Raw genomic sequence first — 19,976 nt, forward strand, 5'->3', positions numbered from 1 at the left:
CCGCATTGTGATACCATAAATGGTTCAATTTTCAAGCCGCCTTCCGCCGCAACCACAAAACCCATCAGCGGTGGCTCGTGGCAAGCCCCAAAAATCAACTAGAAAGAGGTGGAAGAGTGGGGTAAAGTGAGCGGGGTATTGGCGTACAAATTGCTTAATTGAAAGCCAAGCCAAATTAATAATTGGCGCCTAATTGTTGCTAAATAGGAAAAAGGCAACCGAGTCTACGCAATGTTTGCATATTCCACTCTCTGCCACGCTGCCACTCTTGACCTTTTCCCAGTGCGGACAGCGAAGAGTGCGCGTGCCGAAAGCCAATTTTCAATTAGCCAACAAATTCATTTGCATTTTCATTGAAAATTATTTTGCCAGTGAAAACACCCAAAGATTTTCCGTGCGAAAAATACTTAAAGATTGAAGAAACTTCCTCGAACTTTTTTCCCTACCAAATAGCAGACATAAATAATCGCCAAAACTAGTGCCGCAGCTTCTGGTTGATCCCAAAAATTCACAGAGCGTAAAGCCAAACGTATCCGGCCAAGGAGAGAATGTCCTTGTTCCGGCTGCGCTCAATTAAATTCGCCAAAATTTCTGCAATTTATGCCCATGGATTTTTCTTTGAATTTTAATTAAAATACATTTTGTCGGCTGTCGCTTAAAGTTGGCAAAACTTTCTGGAGTCCCCAAAGCCCGCCTCATAATTGGCTGGTAATGTGGGTGTGCGCACTCCTCGAAGGATGTATGCTATGAGGGTACTTCACTAGGGATTAGGCAAAAACATGGCAGGAGAGAGGGCGAAAGGCAGCTCTAACCCATCCATGACCAGAATAGAACAGTTGGTGGAGAGTTGTTTCTGTGCTGTGTTCTGTTGTGTTTTTGTCTCTGTGAAATTAAAATTGTGACTTTGGCACTTGTTGGCCCTAGCCATAGTCCTGGCCCTGGCCCTGGCCCTGGCTGCGGCACTCTCATTTTTAATGAGCTAACCGAAAGCCTAGAGGGCTAAGGACTGTGCCATTTTTCCCTCCTGGCTATCTGGCAGCTGGGATCTTCTTCTCTTTCTTCTTCTTGGCCAAAAGGGAGCGCCACTTCATTTCGTTTTGGGCCTTTGTCATTAGTTTGTCAAGCTGTCGCTTTGGTCTATTTGAATGTGTGTGGGGGCTGAGGGCTGCACTTTGCCAGACCCGATTATCTTTGCTTTATTTGTCTCTCTGCCTTGGAAGTGGAATGAAAGGGAGACAACAGCTTGCCGAAAATAAAAGGACATCTGTTCCGCTCCTCTATTTGCAGCTTCCGTTGGTTGTCTTTCTTTTGTGGGGCGTTTAATTATTCAAATTTATTTGTACCAGCACAGTGTGTGTGTGTGTGTGTGTGTGTGTGTGGGCTTGAGCCTTGACGTATTAATAGAAGACAATGGAGGAGGCAGCGGCAGCATCCTTCGTATGTGTGGGCGTGTCAGCAGCTTGGCTTTAATGAAAACCGCAGCGGAAGTTTTTAATGAGTTTCGATTCCTCGCACAGACGAGCGTCTTCCCCCCTCCGTTGCGCCTCTTGTTTATTAATTAAGTTTGCTTAACCGAGCTTTTCCTGCTGGAAAACTTAACCTAACGCCCTTCCTCTCAGACGTAGTCCCAGCCCCTGGGTGCTGCCTAAGCAAAGGCCAAGCAGCCAGTGAGGGTCCGGGTCCTTTGCCTCTGATCTTTGCCAAGACAAATACGTGAAAAAATCGAACAGCAATCCTTCTCCGCACTGGAGCACCGTTTGCCACCTAGATGAAAACTTTTTGCCGAACCTTGAGCAAACTTTTCACGTGGCTTTAATTGCTTTTGCCTCGTCTGGTTCTTGGTTTCTGGTTGCTGTTGTCTGTTTGCCGCAAAGGTTTCTTCCCTTTGATTGAAATTGCTTTTGATTAGTTAAATGACTAAAAAGAGGCACGGGTGGCGCCTATGGTGCCAGCATCAAGCAAAAGGCAAATAGCACTGAAAAATGTGTCGATAATTCCACTGCAGCCCATAAAAATGCCAGTCACACACAACCAGAAAGCTTTCAAAAAGGATTCCTGTCTGGGCCAAGTTTTTCCTTTTCGTCTTGGAAATTGTCCAAAGTCCTTAGAAATGCTCCTTGGAAACGTGTCAAGTGCATTGCAGTGTGGCAGGCACTTGAGACTGAGGCCAAAAGGCCAAAGACCAAGCGGCCAAATATCGAATCCAATCGAAATAGTTTGGAGAACATTTGTCTGCCACATGCTTGACATGCCGAGCCGAGCGGAAGGAGTTGCCGCACATTGCCTTCTTCCACACTCATAAATCTCTTCCTACCACCTTTCCCCGTTAAATGCCTCTAGGTATATTTTCGCTCTTTGCGCAACATCCGAATATCGTTATAAACAAATGACAACCGCAACATATTGATGGGTGGGCCGGGTAGTGTCGTCTATATCGTGTCAGCAGTCGCTCAATGGCACACAACACACACACACAAACACATTTTTATGTACAATAAATAAATTATAAACGTTCAGGGAGAGCATGGATATCCATTTGCTACTAAATCATAGAAATGTTCCATCTTCTTCTGTCGTTTTTGGCAACCAAAACTATGCCTCAGCCAAAAATCTTTGAATTTCGATGGATAAAAATAAAGAAAAACAAAAAGGCGGCAAAATTCATGGGGCAGTGTTTAGGGGGCGGGACAGGGCAGGCCGGCAGTGTGTGTTTAAAATGCCATGAGAATGTTGTGAAAGAGATTATGTATTCTGGGTGGGCTAGACACATCAAAATGTTGCAGGCAAACCGAAAATGTGGGTCCATGACACGGTATTCGTTTTAGCCGAGAGCAGGCAAGAGAGCGAGACCTAATAGAAAGAGTGAGAGAGAGAGCAGAGATAGCAAACAGAGAGCTGTGAAACCTTAGAACTGTTTCATATATTTTAATGAAGCCGAATGAAGAGCTCTCTCTTGAATTTGTGATCTGTTCCTTTTTTTTGCTTTGAATTTTCATTGCAGAAGCACACAAAAAAATGTCCCCTACCATCAGTTAACTTTCCATTTATCTGTGACAGAAATTCAATTTACAAATAGCGCTGACAACCATTATCTAATTAAGAGCTCCCAACTTTGGGAAAATTTGTCTGTCTGTCTTTTTCTATTTCCCCAAAACGAACGAACGAACGAGACATTTTGCCAGCCATTAAGATAAATGTCAGTTTTTGGCGCAAAATGTTGAGCAACATTTTAATCAATTTTGTCAATTAAAAGAATGGACAGGCAGGACAGCGAAGAGCAGTGAAGGAATAACATCGTTTTCCCCTAGGTTGACGACAAATTTAATTTAAAAATTGACAAAATGTAACATTGATGGCACTCAGAGCGCCAATTTATCTCATGTTACAAAACAATTGAGTTGGAGCAAAAAACTTTGAAGCAGTGGGGCAGGGCTGAATAGAATTTTGTGTACGAATAGAATGTGCATTTGTGGCATGAATCATGGAATTCCGTCTTGCTGTGCTTCATAAATAATTAATGAGCTCTCCCCGCCCGAGCCCGAGCCCGAGCCCGAGGAGGGGCAATCGAATGCACATTCAGCCACTCAACAATGCCAACAATTCAGCAAAATAGCAAATAAATTGTATATCGCATCGACAAGTATTAATAGAAAACTGCTACCGACATCGACACCTTGACATTGACTTTTCTCACGAACAGCAACAATTGTGGCAGTGTGTCCTTATTGGTCATCGTTCGCCGCCGTTGCCATACACGTTGCGTGAGACGACAAAAAACGCGGTGAAAAAGTGGCCCCCAATCTCCCATTCCCATTCCCATTCCCAAATTGCTTTAAACTTTGTTTTTTGTGTTGGGTTGTTGCTGTTGCCTTGCCTTGCAGTCGCGAAAGTCGAGCGGTGCAGCTTGCAACTGCATCAGCCGCAAATTGCTATATAATGTGCGTGTCCTCGTTTCGAGTTCGTTTCGTTTCGTTTTTGTAAGCCATTTCGCCGGTGATTTTCACCGGGAAAGTATCATTAACAGATCGCTGCAGGGAAGCAAAAACAAACACACACACAATACGTATCTTGGAAAGCATTTTACTGGCCGCGTTAAGCGTTCAGAGCAGGGTATATGCCTGTGTTGTGTGTAATTAGAAATTCTTTTCCTCTTCCATTATATTCTAAGAGAATTTAAGAGCTGAAGGAACCACATTTGGGCTGTCCAACTTCTAACTGATTGTTGCTTAAATCTACATAAGTAAAGGGCACTGCAAAGTCGCCTAAACGTCCCTTTTTTATTCGGTTTTCCCGCTTTCCTTGCCAGAATGTGTGTCAGTGTCAGTTCTTTTTGGACACAGCCACACCCTTTTTTCCTGTCTTCATAACTTCCATGTTGCGTGTCATTAGGCATTGTACCCGTCACTCCCTAAAATACAAGAGGGAAAACGAATAAAGAATATTATTCATTTTATCATTTGTTTTATGACCACTCCCCCCAGAAACATTTCCGTTGTGGCCACGCGTCTGGCATATTGATTTTTGGGCACATTTTTCTGTGTGTCTTATTATTATTAGTAAAATTAACTTTTGGACAAATGTTGCGGAACATATTTTCTGATAAACCCATGGAAACAATATGTAATTTTTGCTCAAACTTTCCCAAAGGAAAGCTTGCTTTCTTCACACCCATTTGGGTTTGAACTTTGATGCCAAATTGAAGAGTCCGCACAGACACAGCGTCAGACTGCCCTGCCTTCTGCCTCCTTCCTTCACATGTCAGCAGCTGTCAAATTTGAGAAAAATGCTGCACATTACTCTTGCGAGTCTTGCAACTCCAAGTCCAATTCCAAGTTTGAGGCATGTGCAGGCCATTTGTCATTTCTGCACAGACTTTTCGGGGCAAGCTCAAACTTGACTTTCTTTCAACACAAAAATTAATTGCCCGAGAGTTTTGAGTTTGAGTTTCGAGGCTTTAAAATGGCAAATTGCATTCCATTGAGATTGCAGCACACAGACACACATACAGTCACGTGCAGCATATAACGCTCATACGCAATGGTATCCTCCGACAGCCACTTAACATATTCCAAAAGGGGTTGCTGGCGGGGTAATCTGCAAGAGTGAGGGAGGGGTAGAGGTGCTGCTGCTGCAGCAGAGGTGTTCACATTACGTTAACAAGCACGTGTCCTGTGTGTGTGTGTGTCTGTGCAATCTGGGCCTGGCACAAAAGCCACATGCCTGCAGAGGATGGCCGAGGATACGGAGGCTGGGCGAGGATCTAAGCCTGCATTGTCGTCTGCTGCCTGCATAAATTGACTTGAACATGCATTTATGCGCCTCGCATGGCCTGACTTCAGCCTGGCTTTTTCCTCGCTTTTTCCCTGACATTTTTGCTGCCCCAGTTGGCCTTAGTAATTATATTTACTCTGCTAATGGGAAATGGGAAAGGCGAATGCCTGTCAGAGCTCTGGGGCTGTGTGTCTGTGTATCTGTGGCTACTGCTTTTTGTTCTAGTTAGGCAATTGACGCTTCTGTGCGGAGAACAATAACGAAACTGGATTCGAATCAGAGTGGCCGTAGAGTGTGTGGCTATCTATTTTTGCATCGTTTGTTCAAATTAGTTTTGCACTGGCCTGAAATTGAATATAATTACGGCTCTGCTCGGTTCGGTTTGGGTATCTGGAATGGCATGAAATTACTTCATAGCAGAAGATTCTCCGCCTATTTTTGCTCACGGCGGATGCAGTCATTTAGGCATTTAAAGCACAGATTGTACGAGTCGGAGTCCAGTCTCTGAATTTCACTTACGTTTCCCCTTGTCGAGCGAGAGACACTCAGAGTTGGACAGAAACAGAAAGCGAGCATGGGGGACACATGGCCATCAAATCAAAGCTTCCTTCGATATGGTCATGGACTGGAATGGGTTGCAGGTTGCAGGCCAAGATGCACGCACATTGGACATGGCCATGTTCCATGTTAGCCCCCCGCACCACTCCCCTTGGCTTAGGCCAACATTCGGCGCTGGCTTTGATGGTTTTTACTGACTTTAGCAGCTCCAACTGCGTCTAGCGATGTCTTCTCTGTTTGTCTGTCTGTCTCTCTGTCTGTTCTTGAACATCAATGGCTGTTGACCAGACCAGACCAGACCAGACCAGGCCAGGCCTTGTCTTCTGTCTGCTTGTTTTTCCTACTTTTTCATTAAGCACTCGCTCTGTGAAAACACTCTCCAGCCTGTGCGTTGTGCCTGGCGGCTCTTGGCCATCATTGGCTTTGACCATTGCCCGTGTGTGTGTGTGTTGGCCAACCGTCTGGTCAATTTATAGCATTGCAGTTTCTGCCATATATGTGCGTGCATCGGGCATTTTGAAATTTTAACGCTTTAGCAGGCAGTCAGGCAGCAGAGATTTCTCTGTCAACACAAAACCAATAATGTTGCAACTAATTTGCATTACATCTACGTCCCTCTGCACCACACCCCCGCGGGTCTGTTTGATATTTGTGTCAAGTTTTGGGGGCTGCTACAAAACCGCTAACCTAATTAGTGTAGAGTTCATTAAACCCGTAAACGTTGATGGAGGAAACCGCCGCCTGGCAACCACCATCCAGCAGGTGGCAAAACAAAAACCCCAAGCTGAACCCCCAAAGGAGCCCGAAAAAAGCCACAGGACAGCCGCAAGGGGGTAGAGTCTCCCCTGGCATGTCATTAATTGTGTGACCAGGCGAAGAAAATCCATTGAAATTTCGATAATTTGAGGCATCAATCGTTTAAGCCTGTTTAGCACTTGCCTGCGAAATGTACACCGCCCCCCAAAAAACGAAATTCGAGCGCTAATAACATTGTTAAATTGTTGTATAAAAATTAGCGGTCAGCGGGCACACAGGGGAGAGACGGAGGCTCGTACTTATAACGTTGATTGAATTATTAACGCCGCTAATTAAATGCTTCCGCTCTTTTAGTTGCGAGTGACGCATTACTCATACGCCCCACAGCACTCGCCTCTCTCGCGTGTGCATGTGTGTGCCGCACGCAATTTATTTATTTTAATTTCTTTTCGCACATTAACTCTGCGCTCTTTTTGGGCTCTTCTGTGTGGGGGAAAGAGAGCCGTAATTGCTGATATCTAAATAAACGTCTTGTGCTAAATTAGACGCCGCTTGCTACCGAAACCAGTGGCCCTCACGCCCCATGCCCCACGTTCTACACTCTGCCAAAGAGGCTTTTATTGTTTTGCTTCGGCTTTGCTTTTTTTATATTTTTTTGGGTATTGGTTGTTGGCTCTTTCATTACTTTTGGTCCATTGTTTGGTTAAGTACTTCCAATTGATTTTCTGCTTTGTTATTATTGTTCAACGCTTGTACACGCTTTGTCGCCCTTTGACCTGTATACACTGTACAGAGTGGGAAGCCTGTACACTGTACTAGAGAATCGAAGAACAGAAGGCCAGTAGAACCCGAGACCCTGCCACCAAAGCCGGTAATTCAGGCTCACCATTCTTTATGACCTGAGTCCAGGGGTTGGTTTTTGGTAACATGTTTATTGATTTTACCTTTCGACTGCAGAACTTTACTCGAGATTGTGTGGAATAGAGAACTTTACCGGAATTGTGTGGCTGCTCTGTCCAGCCATGAAATGAGCTCCGGAATCAAATAAATCTCTTAAAGTTTTGCTTAAAACTTTATCCACATTCCACGCTGAAACTTGAGCAGCGAGCAGCCATATAGAAAGAGCAGATAGAGATGTTTGCTTGTGATGGATCATTCGCTTTTTAATTACAAGACGCAAACAAGGCAAATCCATTGTCTCCCCCGCCAACAGCCACACACACAGAGACTTCGAAAATGTGTATGTTTGTGGCATATAGAAACCCCCCAAACGATGCTGCAGCTGCATTTCCATTTGCATAATGCATTTCATTTCGAAATGCTTTTTGTCTAAACAGAATCGAAAGAAAATCGAAAGAAAATTTCGATATGGGTCAGCGTTGGACAGCAGCCAAAAGAAACTTTTACTTTTTGTCCCCCCTGCAAGACTGGAACAGTCTCAACTATGGCACTATGTGAGGGTACCCAGAGGGCTAATAAAACTTGACACTCCACAATTGAGTGTTGGTTCTGTGGCACGATGCATGGTGGCATGGGGGCACGGTGCAGGGGCAGGGGCAGGGGCAGGGGTTAATGAAGTGTGGCGTAGACTCTCGCAGCGAAAGTCGTAACAAAAGAACAAACAAAGAATGCAACTATTTGTTCTGCCTCTCTTTCTCTTCTCCGCCTTTTTTATCTGTCAGATAATTGCTTATCGTGGGGCAAGCAAGGGTTTTTCCTTTCTTTGCTTTTCCCTTTTCTTTCGAAGCGGAAAGTCGTTTATTATTAGCTTAGAGCTTTACGGGTTTTTCATGTGTGTGTAAAGCATAATTTTTATGCATTTTTAATGTACCTTTACCATGGATAGACTGACAGCCGGAAACCGACCATTACCAACACTCAGACCCGTGGGCTAGTCATTGATACGGTATGAGTAATGTATTCCAATAAAACGCTTTTCCATGGGCTAATCAAAGTGAAGATACGTCACGTCAGAGGCTTATGCAAATGCTCTTGTGCCTTGTGGCTGCAAAGAAATCAAACAAGAGAATTATGCACGGGGTTTCAGTGACTTTTATTAGCTGTCTGGGGACTGCCAGGCACTATCGCACATGCATTTTTATGGGCAACTGGAGAGGATGAGCAGAAAATGTAAGAATTACAGCCTGGCGTTGGTTTGTCGGAGTTTGGAATACCCTTGCGGAGGGTAGAGTTAGGGTATTGAGATGGAAAGTGTATTAATAGTTGTAGCAATCAACACATGGCTAAGGCAATAGAGGGCATCTACTGCCCAAAGGGTATCCAGAATTTACGTACACACACAATAGAGTCCCTGTTTATCCTTCCCGTTTTTCTGTGAGTGTAAACGAAACTCCTATGTGCCACCGACTTCTTGGCACCCTCCGAAGCTGCCTCTCCTCTCTGCCACTGCTGCTGTTTAGCACACGGGGGAAATTCAGTTGTTGATTTAACTTGCACTTAACTTGTTGCCGCGAGTGTTGTTGGTGGGAAAGAAAGCATTTCATTTCACGCCACTTAGGCAGACTGACTCTGCACTTTAGCACCGCAGTCTGATGGCAGGAGCATTTCAACCCAAAAGCCAGAGCCAAACCCCAGCCCCGACATGATTTATTTTCGCTGGACCAACTCATTTGTTTGCAGTTCGCATTTGAGACGCGAAATGTTTGGCCAGCAGCCACTGCACGGAGTGTAGTTTCACTGGCAAATTACCATAGTTGAGATATAATAGGGTAGGTGAGACTTTCATTTGCTGTAAAACTGCACTTCGAGCAACAGAATCATTTAACTGAAGGAGTTAAGTTTCAGTTTTGTTTCCATCCTCTCGACTTGGCTTGTTTGTTTATTTATTTTTTGGTTTGGCCAAACTGTTGATTTGCAGTTTGAAGTTTTCAATTGCTGCCTGCCTTTTTTGTTGGTATTTTCTTTTGGTCAACCTTTGATTTGGGTTGGGTTCGGTTTGGTTCTCAGTTTGGCCTGCGGCCTTGGCCACTTACAGCTCGTCAAATAATTGTTTTAAATTAAGCACAAGCCAAATGCCCAGCCCAAAAGTTATGCATAGCACAGAACAAAACGCCAGAAGATGTACAGACAGAAATTACTGGAGAGAGACAGAGAGAGAGCGGCAGAGAGGAGAAAAGTTTTGCACGCCATCTCATTAAGTTGCCTCCTGGTTGTGGATGAGGCTAATGAAATGGCGGTGGCAGGAGCCAAGAGCAGGGGGGTTTGGGCCAAGTTACGCAACAACAATGCGGCAGGAAGTTGCCAGAGGAAGGAAGGAAGGACGGAGAGACAGCACAAAACTAAAACTCGAGATGAAAGCAAAACAAAAGGCGAGTGGAGGAGCAGAACAAGAAACAAGGCAACAAGACCGAGCTGCTGATTATCTGCGGCGGTTTTCTACGGCAGGTTTTTCTGTGCGGCAGGACTCTAGAGTAGGTAACTGGGGAGCAGGTTGCTCATGGGACTGCTGTTTGAGAATTCTCAGGCGAGTTGTTGGCTGCTTTCTGGGGAGCTCTCTTCATTTTAGGTGGCAATGGAATTAACATTATTAGCGGAAACTCTGGGCTCTGCCGTGGGGGCGGCTGGTTCTGCATTTCATGTTTAACTTTGTGCTGTGTTGCTTTTCATTTTTAAATGTTTTTCTTTGCTGGAGTTGCACTGCGTATCTACCCAGCTCTGGCCAAGACACGAGAGCAGTGTATGAACAGCATCTCGACTGTCAGGCAATTGCACAGACATTAATCTTCACCAAGCCCCTAGGAACATTAATTCCATGCATCGATAAACAAATGAAGACATCAAATGCCCCAATAAACGGTATTTAAAACGCATTTCCATCGAAGAGCACTCAAAAAGTGGCCAATTAAATGGGTTCCAATAAACAGCGCCAGACAAACGACTCGATCTATTTTCGTTCAATTTTCAACACAATTTTTCAATACGGTTTTAAATTTTTCGTTCTATTTTGTTTTTAATTAATTTTTAAATTTCTTCCACATGTCGTTTATCTGCCCAGAGACAGAGAGAGGGGGTGAAAGAAAGGAGTAAAGAGAGAGCTTTTCCCATTCTCATGTTCAGTAAAATATATCCCAGAAAATTATGCAATGGTTTTTATCTCCGTTTATTTTACATTTTCCTTTTTGATGCACGATTCACAATTATCATAGTGGTAATACATTTGTATTCCATTGTCCAACAAGTTTCGTTATTTGTACAAATATTTTATTGTACAGAAATACCAGTAAGTGGATGACCATATTGGGATTAGTGAAAAAGCTTTTGGAAATAAGGAACATTTTGTGTGTCAGCCCAAAAATATGCTTTACAACTCGGTGTGGGGGATGCTGATGTAAAATGCCTAATCCCAAGCGAAATTTGTAATATGTGGTTAACAAAAAGAAAAGATAAATTATGGTGAATACTACGGAAACATTTTTCCACATATCGAACATAGTTCCCCACTCCCATCATGCTTAAATGCTATGATGCTTCTAAAGGCAATCCCAACAATGTGCGTGGATCGAGTTCTCCTCAAGGAGCGTCTCCAACAAATCTAATTGCTGGATAAATGTCTTGAAAACACTCTTCTGAATGCATTATTAAGCAAATAAAACTTGTTGCTATGATATTTCTTTGCTCTCTTTGTAAATTTTCATGGATTCAAATTCCCGCTTGAGCGGAACATCTTGGATTACCATTTCAAAGGATATTTATTTATGGCATAGAGTTTTTAAAATTAAAAATACACAATTTGAATGTACACGAACCCCTTTAGCCAAACGTTAATCTGACTTTAAGACTCCTTTTCATAAGCATTACACACACACAAATTTCCATGCACCAGAAAAGAGCAAATATAAATTGTAATGGCCCTGCGGCAGTGCCACAAAAAAATTGCGCCAGTTATGCCGAGATATGGGGAGAGCGGGGTGGGGGTCAGTTCAGGGTTCTGTGTAAATATAAAATGGTATTTTATTTTTATAAATAAACCGACGAAAATTATGTTTTCAACGCGAACGATGGCCGATGCTGGCTGCTGGAAAAGCTGCGCAAACAAATGTTTCGCATTGTTGAAAGGGAAATCCAAAAGAGCAAAAGGAGCTGCTCTGTGCTCCAGAGTCCAGAGAACAAGGAAAAGCTGAATATGAAAGCCTCTGTCCAGCCAGGCAGCCTGCAGCGCCATTAGCCATGGCCAAATCCTTTTCTTTTTTTTCTCTCCTGATTTTTTACGAAACGCTTTGGGGCTTTTCTTTATTCATTTTTCGCATACTTTTTGTACGGATAAAACTAAGCTGTTCTAATCTGTTTGTCGTTGGCCAGCGGCCATCTAACGATCCGTTTCATGTCCGCCCCACTATTTGCCTCTTCCTGATTTTCCTGATGATATTACTCGGGATTTGGGATGACATTAAACGAAGCTTAATTGCCATTTGTTGGTGAAAAAAAAATTATTTAGGAAGCCGTGTTCTTTAGGTACCTGAGGATACCATATTTTGGGGCACCTTTTCCCTGCCCTCCCATTCACCTGCTGACGTCAGTGGCGGGGAGGCCAGCAGCCGCTTGGCTTTTGACTTTTCACTTGTCTTTCACTGGAACGATCGAATACATAAATAAACAAATGTATGAAAATAGAACTGAAAGTAGGGGAGAAATCGATTGCAATTCTCTGGCAATTAATCGTAGGGAAATTGTCTGAAAAACGTGAGCAGTATTACAATATACCCAAGTGCCACGGGGGCCGACCTGATCGATAAACGTAATGCGGGGTTGTAAAGCTCTTTGGGCTAAAGGTCTAATAAAACTTCTAAAGGTAGACACAGTTATGCCTTCAAATAAATTATGAACTCAAAGGAAGGGTCTCCTATCCTCCTCAGAAAAAGATACAAGTTTGGAGTCTCTGCTCTTATGGCCAGGGTTTTTAATCAAAGTAAATGAATTTAAACGAAGCGACGAGCAAAAGTCCAGCGGCTATTTACATAGAGCCGTCGCACTGGAATGGTTTTTAAGTGAAAAAAAGGGATGAGATGATGCGAAAGGCACTGGGCAACGGGATTTTCGAAATGGAAATGGTAAAAGGGAAAATGGAGCTGAGAATAGAAAAGTATCAGTGAAGAGGCAGCCAGCCAGGCAGGCAACGGGTTTGCCGGGTCTCTGGAGTTGGTTTTCTTTTTATTTTATTTGCGCGGGGATTTGTCTAGCTGGAGAGGATAAGCGCCCACTGTTTCCCTCTGTATCCCTTTTTATCCCTTTGTGTGTTTGCCTGAATTTAATGCAATCCAAATATTTGTGGCAGCGAGAGTGAGAGTTTCCGTCTCTTTCCTGCTGTGTAAATGGCCCTGGCGAATGGCTTTTGTGGAGAAGTTTTTTAGAGCCTCGTTGCATAAGCATTCAAATGGCATTTTGCATGCGAATGTATATAAATAAATGAACAAGAAATGTACACTCCTGGAAGCTAAAACTCCTCTTTGATGGGATAACTCTGTTATTATTATTCACTAATAATTTTGAGCACCCATCGTTCAGTCATAATTCGCTTTGATGAGGCACTTAAACTCTCCCTGTGATTAATCTTTTGAATATCTCATTCCCTGATGATTAATCACTTGCCATTATCTGTGTATATAGAGTCCGGAGTCCCTCTTCTATTTGATGTTTTTCGCCTAAAATAAACATTTGCCTTTCATGCTAATGAACTTTTGTTGGCCGTTCTTTTCGGTGTAAAAATCTATGTCTGCCTTTTAGGGCACATGGCATAAATTTGTGGAGCCAGCGTGTGGGCTGCGAAATCAATCAGTGGCAAAGCATTAACATTGTTTTCTTTCATAATTTGCCGAGCAAATACTCGTAATGTGCCAAAAAATCTATTTTCTGCCGAATTTAAACATTTCTTTTGAGTTATTTTTGGGTACAAGAACCTTATGGACACGAACGAGTCGCACGCCTTGGCCCAGAGCAGCGAACATTCATCATAATATTCGCAGAAATCTAGAGCAATCTGGCGCAAAACTTTCGATTTGTTTATATACCAAATTTGACATGGATCAGACACGTAATAGAGATTAGACATATGTCTGCTCCACGGAATACGGCCGGGGTATACGGAGCTGTTTCTCTGGAAGGTTTTCCCCAGCAAGGATTGTCCTTCTCCACTACACTACAAGCGAATCCATAAATACATTTTTATTGTCGCCATTTTGGCAAAGTGTGTGGGCGGTAGGCGTGGCAGCTATCTCATGCACATTTTGTCACTGTCAGAGCTGGTGATGGCATCACCCACGTTTTACTCTCTCTGTCTCTCTCTCCCTCTCTCATCTGTCATTTTGCATTTAAATGGTTGTTGTCACTGTAATAAAATTCGCAAATCTAGGTCCAAATCTACGCATTTGTTATCCTTGAGCTGCATTTTTGGCCGTACAAAACAGCGCGAAATATTGCACTACAAATTCGAATTTTTGTTGTTTGTTATTCCAACACAAAACAATTCCAACAAAATAAGTGCACGACAAATTGTGGCTTTAGTCATTCATTTATGGGCCATAAATTAGATGGAGCAGAGGCTAACACTGAATGTGTGCCCCAATGGCAACGCAGAGAAGGAGAAGGAGAAGGAGAAAAATCCAGGGTCTGCTCCCATCTGCAGCCATTGACAAAGGGCCTCTGCCCTGCACTCGATTGCTGGCTTAAATTTAGAATAATTTTCACGCTAAAAATACGTTTACTGTGTCGAGGCTGTTGGCAACAGAAAGTGTGGCCGACTCTGCTATATATAAATGAATTTTCGCATTAAATGCTGGCGATTTTCCGCAGAGTTTTTTGTGGTGCAACTTTGCTTGCGAAGCTTTACTCGCTGGCAGCTAATTTTTGTAATTTAAAGTTTGGCGATGGGTGGCAGGGGCACGGTCACTCCGTTTGTAGGGCTCTCGGCCAGCAGTCCCACTCGAGGGTCTTTGTTTAACTTGGGCCTTTGTTTGGGTCAATCAACAGTAATAATAAATACTTACACATTTTCCTTTCCCTCTCTTTTCGTTGCAGTTTGTTGGCTGGGAGGAGGTGCCGCGACCGAACACACGTGCAGAGATTGTTCAGGCAATGCGCCGCATAAGGGTAAGTACATACTTGGTTGTCAGCTATCAAAAGCGGAAAGCCCAGCAAAAGAATTGCCAAAAAGTTACACAGCTATTTAGCCCGAATCTTTGGTAACGCAGAACGGAAGGCAGGCAGGAAGCATGTGTGTAAATATATCCTTCAGGCAATTAAAGAAACTTTGTGACAGGCTTGAAGCGGTTTTAAAATTTCACTGCCCCGCCACACCACCCAAAACAGAAGACAACACTTTCCAAGCGTCGCAGCAAGCTTTGATTACAGCAACACGCAGAGCCCAAAGCGAGATTGGAAAATGCTAAGAACGTAAGGAAATTCAAACAAGAAGAGAAAAGTGCCATTCAAGCAGCATAAAAAGTAACGAGGCTTGTTCAGGCTCATCCCCCATACCCCACTCTCTCCTGCTGGCGGGTCGTGCGTGTCTTGGCTTAAGCCGCCTTGGCCTGGCTGTACACATATGACTGCGCGTCTTAGCCCTGTCTGTCAGCCATTATGCTGGCAAATGTTGCGCTGGTTATTGTCATGTCTGGGCCATTAGCCTCACACAGCCGTCACGAGGCAGTCAAATGTTAATTGAAAAATTCTGGGATTACGTGCACTCTCTATATGTATCTTATCTTTTTCTCTCTCTCTTGCAGTACGAGTGCAAAGTGCAGAATCTAAAGAAGCGAAAGGTCACCATACACATATCGGTAAATGGCGTACGCGTTGTGCTCAAGAAGCGTCGTCGAAAAGTAAGTCAATGTCGCACATAAATATACATAAATCCATCAATTGTATTTGTCTATTTAGAAAAAAAACTGGACCAATGACCCCGAGGAAATCGAGTTGCTCAATCATCCCATATACCGCATATTCTACGTGTCACACGACAGCAGCGATCTCAAGATATTCAGTTACATAGCGCGCGATGCCAGCACGGATACGTTCAAGTGTTCCGTCTTCAAAAGTCACAAAAAGGTGAGAATATGATATGGTTTTTATATACATTCTATAGCTTATAGATTATGTTTACCTGATCTTTTACAAATGCAAAATAAGTTGACTTTTGTGGGGGTTTTACGGGGCACAGCCACGAGAATTGTTTATGGCCACAATTCGCATAATGCATGAGGCTGTTGGCTGGTTGTTGGCTGGCTACTTGTACATGTGATTTGACTTACTTGACATTACCCATTCCTCCCTCACAGCAGACCATACAGCTCCCCTCATGTGTTAGGCTTCTATAAATAAGAATTCTGCTCGTTTGTATGCATAATTTTGGCTTGTATCCAGCATTGGAAAACCGAAACGAAAACAACTAGCAAATAAACACGATATATCCCCCCAAACTGTACTGCAGAGTGCAGTCATTTGATTTAGATGCGCTATAAAAGCGATCTATTTGATGGAATCTCTAAGGATTCGGGCAAGCCTCAAAGAGTGTGAAATAAACAACACAAAATCCCATGCAAGTGTAGGAATTTTTTCAATCTATTTAAAGTGGTTAAAAGTAGCTGTGGATCATAATAAAGTTTTCTCTGTTATTGCTAGAATAAATTAAACATTTCTGCAGCCAATTTAGCTCACGATTTCCTTTAGTTTGTCCCTCACCTAACGTTCCTTGCACGAACTTCTGTTTAGTATAGAACTTCCGTTTTAAATCGCCTCTGACTTTGTATATTTATCAGAAACTTAAACATTTCCAGCAGCGACACTTTTGCCAGTTGATATCCATTCGTTTGTGGCTACTTTAGTGGCTGTTTGGTGATTCCATGATCATTTCTCATTGTCAATTTGAACGATTTTTCATTGGCCATTAGAGAGCAAAAACATTGGGATCTAAACATTGGGGAGGTCTGAGCAAAAAGTAAGGCGCAACTGTCCATCAGGCAGACCATTTCCGTGTTGAAGCGACAACACGGCCATGTCTGGGGCAGGCTCTCCATTAAGTTATGGCCGCGATTTGGCCAATAAATAAATCAGATTTTACTTTGTAGTCTTTTAGCCTGTGGGGAAATGCATTCGCTTTGATTCCGCCCCGAATGCGGTTCTTGTGATTAATTTCCCCCGTCAAAATGCGGTGAAAATGTTCCAAATTAATAATCCAAAAAGGAAAAGCTAAAGCGAAGATATTTCTGTGAAATTCGCTGGCCTTCAACTTCAATTCGCAGACAATGTCAAGTTGGCATTTCTATTTTTTGTTTTCTAATTAACAAGCAGAAATTCTGGGAACGAATTCCAATCCCATCCATCAGAAGACATCATCGGGCCAGGGCCTGACATGGCCTGTGTTTGTGGGCCTGTCGAAATGCCTGACAAGTGACACACGAAATTAAGGCCAGGACGTGGGGCCATAGACATAGACATAGACATAGACGGAGCATTAACTGCTACACGCCGCATGCACGTGTGGAAAATTGCGCATACGCCGCGTGCGTCAGAGCCAAAGCTCCACACAGCGATGCTGCACCTGAGACAGAGGTGAGAGGCACTTTCCAACAACAAGAGGCTAATGGAAATGCAGCGTAATTTGGAGAGCCGAAATGAGGTACACATAAACACGGCCAGCAGACAATGCGCTGAAAAGTGTATGATTTATGGCCTAAGCATGAGAGCAAAAGGCAGCCAAAGAAAAGGCTTTCCAGCTTCCAGAGTACTTCCGCGAAACACAAAGCAATGACGTCACTGTGTCAGCAGCGGGTTCTTGAATCAATGTTTCTTCTTTTATTTACTGTTTGCTGCTGATGTTGTTGTTGCTGGTGAAACGTTGGACCAAAACAAACGCAGCGTGAAACTGCCCGAAAAAGCAAAAAGCCAAAACGATCGTGTTAACAGCTGAGCAACAAAAAAGCTCTCTGGCTTCTCTGTGTGTTCTTCTCTTTCTCTCTGGCCAAGTAAAAGCTCTCCTTTAGCCGGCTGCAAGGCAATCGATCGATTACGATCTCCGCTCCCAGCCGCTGCTGCTTTGTCCAGTGCGTTCTAGACGGCGCGCCTTTGCGGACGTCGTGCAGGCTGATTGGAAAATCTTCCGGAAAAATATCCAAAAACTGAAAAATTATGCAACGAGTGCGTGTCAGTGGAGTGTAAAACAATCCTAATCAAAGGTGTTGTGTGAATAATAATGCGAATAAATTGTGCAAGAAACTGTGCCAAAACTAAAACCATATTTCTGCCAAATCGAAAAAAAAAATGTGTCAAAAAGCGTAACGAAAACGAGTAATAAATTCAGCCAATGGCATGTCAAAAGTGTTAGGGAAAATATGTTGCCAGTCCCGCCCATCTATCAACATCGCAGACGAGCCGAGAAATTAAATTGTTTCAAAATGTTGTGGAAAAACATTCCCCGACCGCTGCCAGAAATCACAAAAAGTGTTTTGTCATTCGACTTTGGGGGACTGCTGACGCCACTAAATGAACAGAAATGTCAGAATAATAAACAGCCGATTTTTCTATATATTTAAACAATGCCCCAGCTAGGAATTTAATAATGAGCCACAGGAGCGGAACAAACTGGTGACCAGAAAATTAATTAGCAGAGACAAAAATCAACTGCAAAATGCGGAAAAAATGGGAGAATTTCGAGTTGGATTCCCTAATAAGTACAATCAATTTGGTCTGATTTTTATGCCACATATGTATATGTACATAGCTCTTGCTTGACTCCATGACGCACTTGTTCCTCTAAGACTCTTCGAACATTGTTTATGCATATTATTTTCTTAAATTTAATGAGCCCTGTGCTAGCCACAGGTAGTCCAGGAAATGCGTGGGGCTCATCCAAATAAATAAAGAATAATTATGAGCAGCACACACACGTGATATTAAGACTGAAATATTTATGATTTTTCCTTACCGTATTTATTTATGCATTGAAATTGAACACAACAAACGTCAGAATTGTTAGACAGACACTAGAAATATTTTGATGAACTGCTCCCTCATTCGAATGTTGAGCAATTTATGGCAAAATAGTTGAGGGTAAATGGTTCGTGGAAATATATTCTTTATTTTACCTGTTGCTCCTCCCTTGCTCCTTCTCCTCCCATTATCTCTCTTGACTTTCCCAAAAATGGCCGCCACAATCGGCATTCGTTTCGCTTTGTTTTGTGGTTTCCCTCTCTGAGTTTTTCATTCTATATTTTTTTCTTTTTTGCTTTTTGCATTTCAAGCCAAAATAGATCCATTATTTTAATAGCCTGCTCTAAAGTATTTCTGAAATCGAACAACCAACCCCAGGTGTGTTTTTCCCCTTAGCCCAGAGTCCATCAACAACCAAAAATATAAACTCACGATTTTTCTTTGAGCATTTTTCCTTGCTTTGTGCGTTTTCCACTCGATGTTTGTGCAAAATTGAATTTTTAAGTGCCGCCTTCTGCATGACTAATGAGAACTTTATTAGTAGCCAGCCCAGAGCAAGAGATACACAGAGTGAGAGCGAAAGAGTGGAAACCACGTGACAATGTGCAGAATTTATGAGTTGCAACCAGCCACAGGGCGAAACTGTGCAGCCTGCAGCTGCGGATGTGGCTACAGTGGCTGCCACCAACTGCTACTGCAAAAGTCCTGACCAGCAACGACGTGTAGCCGCAGTAAACATTTGCCAGACTGCAGAGGGATAGAGGGGAAACGAGAACCAACAGCTGGAACGGTTTACCCAAGAGATTTCTCTGTACAACATTTTCCCTTATGACAGACATTTGTGGGGCAAACAAACTGCCAGATTTGATTGCCGTACAGCGTAAAATGGGAATTAAAATTCAAATAAATAAAACAAAAGCTAACAAAGTCATTTTTTAACGCCATCAATTTTCAAGTAGTTTTCCACGAAACGCCAAAAGTGATTTTCCTTCTGTACGTTATTATGCTGTGTGTATTTATTTAAGTTTTCATTTGCTGTAACGTAAATTCAAAATTGCCACACACTTTATATACGCTTTAGATATATTTGTGTTTTTTTGTATAGCTTCTCTTCGATTTGATTTATGTGAAATTGCACAAGAGGTACCCATGGGAAATATATGTAGAGATAGACCATCAGTTGCCACCTTCTCTAGACAGCACACGTGGCAGGGAGATACATCTATACTTTGGCTATGAATCCAGCGAGGGGAGACGATGCGACGCCACTTTTGGTTCGGTGAAGATTAACCTTGAAAGAACTGTTGGGCAGCCAATAAGTTTTGGCTTTAAGGAACGTGTTGTAAGCATGATGTTTCCCTCTCTCTATCCCTCTGCCACTTGCCCAACAAGTGCTGTCACTGCCTGTCAAAATAATTCAAATTGATGGTTGGTTAGTGCCTCAAAGTAGC

The 19,976-nt window shown here is 43.0% G+C and overlaps 1 protein-coding gene across 3 annotated transcripts in view; it reads left to right on the forward strand.

The window, feature by feature from the left end:
- The window catches only part of LOC117580285 (capon-like protein), a 51,179-nt gene that overhangs the window by 14,450 nt on the left and 16,753 nt on the right, over positions 1 to 19,976 (forward strand). For 2 of the 3 annotated variants that reach the window (XM_034266759.1, XM_034266761.1), the window contains exons 3-5: positions 14,617 to 14,688; positions 15,324 to 15,419; positions 15,478 to 15,645. In XM_034266759.1, the coding sequence (XP_034122650.1) occupies positions 14,617 to 14,688; positions 15,324 to 15,419; positions 15,478 to 15,645 (336 nt within the window). Of the gene's footprint in view, positions 1 to 14,616; positions 14,689 to 15,323; positions 15,420 to 15,477; positions 15,646 to 17,631; positions 17,772 to 19,976 lie in introns of those variants that run through there. The other variant, XM_034266758.1, reaches the window with a different exon arrangement.

Source organism: Drosophila guanche, unplaced genomic scaffold (genome assembly GCF_900245975.1).
Source record: "Drosophila guanche unplaced genomic scaffold, DGUA_6, whole genome shotgun sequence".
Lineage (NCBI taxonomy): Eukaryota > Metazoa > Arthropoda > Insecta > Diptera > Drosophilidae > Drosophila > Drosophila guanche.